This window comes from Sinocyclocheilus rhinocerous, unplaced genomic scaffold, assembly GCF_001515625.1.
Source record: "Sinocyclocheilus rhinocerous isolate Xijiao unplaced genomic scaffold, SAMN03320098_v1.1 scaffold299, whole genome shotgun sequence".
Taxonomy (NCBI): Eukaryota; Metazoa; Chordata; class Actinopteri; order Cypriniformes; family Cyprinidae; genus Sinocyclocheilus; species Sinocyclocheilus rhinocerous.
Genome location: NW_015652998.1, coordinates 2748050 through 2755852, shown reverse-complemented (window position 1 = coordinate 2755852; position 7803 = coordinate 2748050). Strand labels below are relative to the sequence as shown.

The 7803-nt window shown below is 39.1% G+C and overlaps 1 protein-coding gene across 1 annotated transcript in view; it reads left to right on the top strand.

Annotated features, from left to right (window-relative positions):
* Nucleotides 1-7803, top strand: part of LOC107715401 (neurexin-1-like) — a 422466-nt gene that overhangs the window by 99032 nt on the left and 315631 nt on the right. The window contains exon 6 of the mRNA XM_016521533.1: nt 3756-3770. Coding sequence (XP_016377019.1) covers nt 3756-3770 — 15 coding nt within the window. The remainder of the gene's footprint in view (nt 1-3755; nt 3771-7803) is intronic.

Here is a 7803-nt window from a genome sequence, read left to right as displayed (position 1 = left end):
AACATTGATAATAATCAGAAATGTTTCTTGAGCAAAAAATTAGTTATTAGAACGATTTCTGAAGGATCATGTGACACTGAAGACTGGAGTAATGATGCTGAAAATTCAGCTTTGATCACAGGAATACAGTAGCCTATATGTTAAAACATTATTAAAGATAGATAATTGAAATTGACAATATTTTACAATATTACAGTGTTTACTGTATTTTTAATAAATAAATGTAGCTTTGGTAAGCATAAGAGACTTTCCAAAAAAAAAAAAAAGAGGGGTTGGGGGGGCCTTGAAAATATTTTTCTCTACAAAAGGGGGGCCCGGCAGAAAAAGTTTGGGAGCCACTGGCCAACTCAAACACACAATATTTAATTTAATTTAATTCATACAAGCCTACCTCATGTTGCATGTTTGCACTTTTTGAGAAAAACAATGGCACAAAAAAAAAGAAGACGACTTTTCAGGTCTATGTCCAATCCCTCACTTTTTCTAGTTATATAAGGTTAAAATATTTTGCCTTTAATTTTTTTTCCCTCATATCGCAATATAATAGCGATATCGCCTGGACAGTGTAAAATATCGTGATATGAATTTTAGCTCATATCGCCCACCCCTATTGTTAACCCCAGCTAAATTATAAGCAGTGTGAAATGTGAAGCAGGATAACCCAGGATTCCATTTACCAAGGCGTAGAATGACCCAGGGTTAACCATTTCATGTGTGAAAAGGCCTTACATGTTTGTCCCTTGACTTATTTTCTGTTTATTTACTGTTTATTTTCATAGTTCTAATCAGATACATATTTCATGTATTTAATAAAGTTATGTAACATCCAGTGTCCCTGTGGGAAAAATAGCCCCTTTAGAGTCAATGACTAGTTACACTCCCATTAGCAGCAATAACTGCTACAGTTCCTGTAGTTGTTTTTAAGCGTTTCACACTGCTGCAGAGGATTTTTGTGACCCACTCTTCCTAACAGAACTGTTTCATCTAGTAACATTTGAAAAAAACTTTCTTCACACCTGAAGATCACATAATTGAAACCTTGAACACCAAAGAAATAAAAGGGGCACAATTTCTGTCCATTTTACCACCAGAATCTCTCTATATTTACTGCTGCAATCCACAACAAAATCATTTCATACAGTATTAACAAATGTCCACAAACTTCAGGAATTCAGAAGGGGGCAATTACTATTATTATTATTATTATTATTATTATTATTATTATAAAGCCGTCTGGGTGAGTATGTCTGGCAGCATGTGACTGTATATTATTTAATATATATTTTGTGTTGCTTATATATGATCACACTTTCCTAACCATAATATTTGTGAGGACACAGACTACCAACGAATCGTTTAGTGATAAATGTCTGCTTCAGGTGGCAAATGTACTTGTTTAACAACAAGACTGCTCTCTTTACGATGGCTAATCTTGGCAGCACTTTGCCTGTTGTTGCCAGCTGGACTTGGAGAGTGAGTACATTCATCATTTCCCATGACTCCAGCTGAGGCAGACGCTCATATGGAGTAGGGAAAATGTGACATTTGCTAAAAGCATGTTTGTAATTACATACGCTAACAACAACTCATAGCCTTTACTGACACAGCTTTAACACATTATTCAAAGGCTATTTAATGTATATTTGCATTGATCTTGGTGTTTTGCAGCCTTTATTCAGTATGTTGTACTGTCTATGTCTCTGCTGTGAGTTCCCCTTTAGTATAGCAACAGGAACATGAAATGAGCAGTGCTAAAGATGATTTTTTCTAGGCCTTAAGAATGTGATCATTTACTGTAGAGGTATATAATCTCAGTGAGTGAGTAATAAACCACAGGGCATCTGACCTGCTGAGAGAACAGTTGCAATCACTGGTAGAAACACAAACAGATGTTTGTTTTTGGCAAATGTTAATTCAGTTTATTATCAACAGATGAATTGTCATGAAATCATGGATCTTGTACATTGATTCAGAGATTGTGTGTCTGCCAAACATGTTCTGCTGGAATTAGTATGAAATGAATGATGTATAAGAAATAGGGGCTAGCTGTCACACATTTTCTTTCTAGTTCATGTAACTCGCATAGCTGGGCATTTTGTCATATAATATGACTTTAGTTGTCACAATGGGAACTTGCTGTTTATTGATAATGATTTAAAAAGATTATTTTTTTTCGAAAGATAAAATACAATCTGAAGTTTCCTTCCACATCATATCTTTATACTGTATCAAATGTATTTTAGCTGTTTAATGGATTTTGAGAAAAAGTTGAAAGGAACAGACACTTTATGTACAATGCATTATAAATCTATTCATAATGTAGGTTGTAATGCATTAAATCTTTATTTATTTTTATTTTTTTTATAAATAATTGTAACCAAAGTAAAAATGCATTAATATTTGAAGGTTTGTTTGTTTAAATGCATTATACTTTCTAAAGGTGTAACAATGAATTGACAGTAATGTAATATAACTGTGATTACGATTATTTATGAGATCATACAGTGATGTTTTGCATTATAAAGTGCATTACAAAGCATAATTAATGCATTAAAAATACTTTTATAATGCATTATAAATATAGGCTTTAATTAGTGTTACCAACTATTGTTTTGGCAAACCAAAACTGTATTTGAATGCAAAACACAAAACATGTGACAACTTGAATAATGTCAGTCAGTTCTGACCTGACACTCTTGTTTTTGACCCTGTCAACCTTTCAGCCAATATCTACCATCCTCATATAGTTAACTCTCATTTGAATGCATGTCAGTGTGGTTATACTGTGTTCATTTGTTACCCAAATAACTATTACAAAAAATATTATGATATTAGGATTTTAGTTTGAATACATTTTGAAGACAACCTTTTGACATTTGAACCCAACATACAAAACCACAGCTGGAGAGAAAACACAGATGTGCAATCGGACTTTAAAAATCAAATTCTCTTTCACTGTTTTATGTTTGTTTTGTAATTTTGTATGCCTCCTTTTGGCCAAATTCTTTTGACATTCTGGTTGATATAATTTATGTGCGCAGAGCACTAGAGACATCATTATTTAAGGCAGACCTGCTTTTCCTCTGAATTTATAAAATATTGGTTATACACTTTAAGTGTTTGATTAAGACATAAAACAGATAATTTTTTTTTTCTCTGGGAGGTTTCCTGGAGCCGCCTGCACACTCCCTCACTACTAGCACAAATTCAGCTGGTTTCCTCAGAATTACAGCTGCTTTGGCTGCCAGTGGAAATATGGTGCTTTTGTATTCATAGTTTGCAAACAGAGCAAAATGAATTCTTTCAATGCGAGTAATGTGCTGTGTAAATTAGTGAAATGTCAGTGTTCAAGAGCTTATTCTGTAGGCATTCTGTCACTGGGCAAAACTATTCATGTAATACACTTTAAATGTATGTTTTTTTTTTTGGTGTGATGAATAAGACCTCATATTCCATTATGATTTAATTTCTTTATTTTTAACTCAACCCATTTTTTTTTCCTTTGTGCTTTCCCCATAACACTGCCAGCTTTTTTTATTCATATTCTTGTTACAAATCAGTGTGCAAGTCAGTTCAAAAAGTCTCAATTGGATCCATTGCGAGTCTCAAGATATTAGCGATTTACTGTCTGTAAGGACCAAAAATGTGACTAGATAAAAGAATGAGCAGAGCTTCTGTTTTATGCATCTGTAATCTTTTAACCAAGTTCTGGAATGGTGCCTCTGACTTTGTACTTTTGACTTTTCTTTCCACAGGTGATCCAGAATCAGGTAAGAATCCTTTTCTTATTCCTCTCAATTTTCATAATACATTCTCAACCCTCATCCCCTGAGAGAGCACATGGTTGCTGAAAGCTTTTCGATATGCACATTCTCTCTTCATAGTCGCAGGGGCCTAGATGTGGCTTTCAGCATGTATTCGTTCAAGATACGAGCAAGATTCACAAGCAATTTTGATTTGAGCCAGTAAGAAACATGTGGCTCGCCATTAACATTTGTACTCACTTTTGTCTTTTCTTTTAAGCTGCAGCTGTTTTTTGTGGAAACAGGGACCGCTTGGTCGCTCGCACGAATTGAACCGTAATGTCCTGAGCGCGGGTTACCTTTATCTGTCTATTACATAGGAACAGACAGCTAGAGTGGTCTGGAAGCTTTGAAGTGCTGTGAAAGCTTTTATACATTTGAACACTTACACACGTTACCCTTTAGACAATGGCACAAAAAAGATGTGTTTGAGGTGATTGACACACATGTCGGGTTTTCACATCTGTGCCTATCCACGCTGAAATAACCACATTTACCATCGCAGGCAAATATTCCAGTGAATTTCGTCACGCTGTATTTTGGGAGCTCAGATATATTCCTACACACGGCTTCCGTTTAATTAGAGAACTGTATCACACATATGAACTCACCGTATCCTCCCCGCCAGGTGACTCAAGATGAAAGACGAGCTGCTTTATAACATAACATTTTCAGTGATTTGACAGACATTTCCAAGGGATGCATTAGCCATTAGCCACAGCAGTTAAGCACACACACACTACTCTAGGCTATCAGCGCCAGCTATGTTATTAAACCCTGTAGTTCAGCACTCTGATCAGCCTCATTTGAATTTTTGAATATGCAGTATATTTAATATGAGTTCCTTATTGCTTTTATAAAATGGTACTTTGTAATAAATAATAATAATAATGAATTTATTTACATGCAGTAAAGACTTTTACAATGTTACAAAATATTTGTTTCAAATAATTGCTGTTCTTTTCAATTTATTGTTCATCAAAGAATCCTGGGGAAAAAGTCACACGCTTTCCACAAAAATATTATTCAGCACAACAGTTTTTAGCATTTATACTTTGAACACGGATGATTTCAACATTGATAGTTTAATTAATAATGAAAGAAATGTTTCTTGAGCAGCAAATCAGCATATTACAATGATTTCTGAAGGAACATGTGACACAGAAGACTGAAGTAATAACTGCTGAACATTCAGCTTTGCATTACAGGAATAAATTACATTTTAAAATATATTAAACCAGAAAACTTTTTAAATAATATTTCACAATATTACTGATTTTACTGTTTTTTTTATAAAATAATTGCAGCCTTGAGCATAAAACATAATTATATGATTATTATTATTACTATTATTATTAACTGTGATAATTATAGTAATAATTTTTTTTCTTTTAGAAATTGAGATTTTCAACATATAAAGGAGAAAAATTTTCTACACTGTTTAAAAAAAAAACGAATCACATTAGTAATCATTTCAATTTGTTAATATTACCAACTTAAAGGGGTGATAAACTGCCAGAATTTTAAAAGACGATATCTCCATTTGCATTAAACTTTCAGCTTCGTAACCTTGCAGATATTGTTTATGCTCAAACAGCAACATTACACACTAACTAACGTTAAAAAAGTGAAATCGCAATGAACCACCCCTTTAATGTCATTACATATGAATCAGTAGGTAAATTAAGTGTGAATAGTAACTAAAGTGTTAATAGAGGTACTTATCATTCACTTACACTAATGTAATCAGTTACAGTTGCAACAAAGCCCTTAAGTTAAGAAATCGTCTCCAGGTTACGTATGTAACCATGGTTCCCGAAGGGAACGAGATGCTGCATTGGAAAACGCTATGGGAATGCCTTCAGCGTGACCACGCTTAGAGTCACATGTGTAATCAGTCCAATGGAAGGGCAAGACGTCATAGGCGGGTGACGTAGCGACCAGGAAGCTATAAAAGCACGTGAGGTGGAACCGGCGTCAGCTTCTAGGAATGAAGCAAGCGCTTGCAGGGATGCCGGAAGTATGGCCCTGAGACGCAGCGTCTCGTTCCCTTCGGGGAAACTTGGTTACATACGTAACCTGGAGACGTTCCCCTTCAGGAACTCGAGCTGCGTTGGAAAACGCTATGGGAACAAGTATGCCCACACCGCCAGACTTGCAAATCCCTGCCTAGTGTGGAAGAGCAGAGCTAGGACGAGAGAACAGAAGAGCCAGGAGTGACTCGCATATCTAGGTCATAGAACCTGACAAACGTGAGGGGCGTGGACCATCCCGCTGTGTTGCAGATGTCCTGCATGGACACACCTGTCAAGAAGGCCTTGGAGGCCGCCATACCTCGGGTCGAGTGAGCCTTGACCCCCAATGGGCACATACAGTTAAGCTTCTGCTGGTCGGGTTCACTGAAGGGAGGAGGACAGAAGGCCTGAAGTGCGATAGGCTGTAGCATGACAGAGGGGACTTTAGGAACATAACCCGCTCGAAGGTAGAGAAAAGCCTTGGCCAAGCCAGGCGCAAAGTCTAGGTAGGAAGGGGCCACAGAGAGGGCCTGCAGATCCCCAACTCTCTTTAAAGAAGATATAGCCAGAAGAAACACAGTTTTAATCGAGAGAAAGCGATCCGAAATCTCTTCAATAGCCTCTAAAGGAGGCTTGCAGAGAGCTTCTAGCACCACAGCCAGGTCCCATGTGGGGACATGAGATTGTACCGGGGGCCTCAGCCTCAGCGCACCGCGGAGGAAATGTGTAACTAGGGGGTGTCTGCCCACTGACTGGCCACCGAGAGGGGCGTGGTAAGCCACAATGGCCGCCATGTAGACCTTCAGGGTGGAGTGGGATAACCCTGCGGAGAAACGGGCCTGCAGGAACTCCAGCACTGTACCAACCGGGCAGTTAACTGGGTCGAGCTGGCGATCGCCGCACCAAGAAATGAAAAGTTTCCACTTCAAGGCATACAGTTTCCTCGTAGAGGGAGCTCTGGATTGGAGGATGGTCTCAACAACCTCGGCTGAGAGACCGGAAGCTAGGAATTGTGCCCCCTCAGAGGCCACACCCATAACTTCCACAGCTCCGGGCGGGGGGGCCCGGCCAGAACGGGGCTACTAGCAGCAGACGGACCCCGTCCCGGCACACTCTCTCCAGAACACCCGGGAGCAGAGCAATCAGGGGAAAGGTGTACAGACGAAGCCTCGGCAAAGTCTGTACCATGGCATCCAGCCCCAGTGGAGCCGGATGAGTCAGAGAGTACCAGAGGGGACAGTGCGATGTCATGCAGTCGCAAACAGGTCCACCTGAGCCTGACCAAAAATTCTCCAAATCTGCTTCACCATCTCGAGATGAAGCCTCCATTCCCTGGGCCTCGGCCCCTGCCTCGACAGGATGTCGGCTCCCATATTTAAATGACCAGGGATGTGAACTGCTCTCAACGAAAGGAGTTTGCCCTGGGACCACACAAGGATCTGGCGTGCCAGCTTGTACAAGGGGCGCGAATGCAGACCTCTCTGGTGGTTGATATAAGAGACCAACCCTCTACATTGCGAGTAAATCACTCGCATATGCGACTAAATCTTCACTCTGGGTGACTAAATGGTGTCTAATATTAGCCAATTGCTAATAAATTCTCAGATTTTACTCGCCAGTGTGTGAGTTGGAGGCTAAGTATAAGTTTAGCTCAGATATATTTTCACTCGCCGAACACTCTCTGACTGAGCGCATCAGAGTTTCACTCTCCGCTAAGCGATCTGTGCTGTTTTTCAGTTCATCTGAATGGATGTGCAACGCACCTGTATTTAACGTACCGTAAACTCTAGTGTGAAGGCGCACAACTCACCGTCGCTTTTCTTTCACACACACGCAGCAAGAGAGAGAGAGAGAATTGACGCGCTACCTATGCGCGCTACATGTAAACGATATTCTTTGTTGTATTTTGCTGTCAAAATAACGGAGTTCCTTTGGAATTTTTCAGCCTTTAAGAACTCCCGCTTTCTCCGGTAGCGGGCAGAACT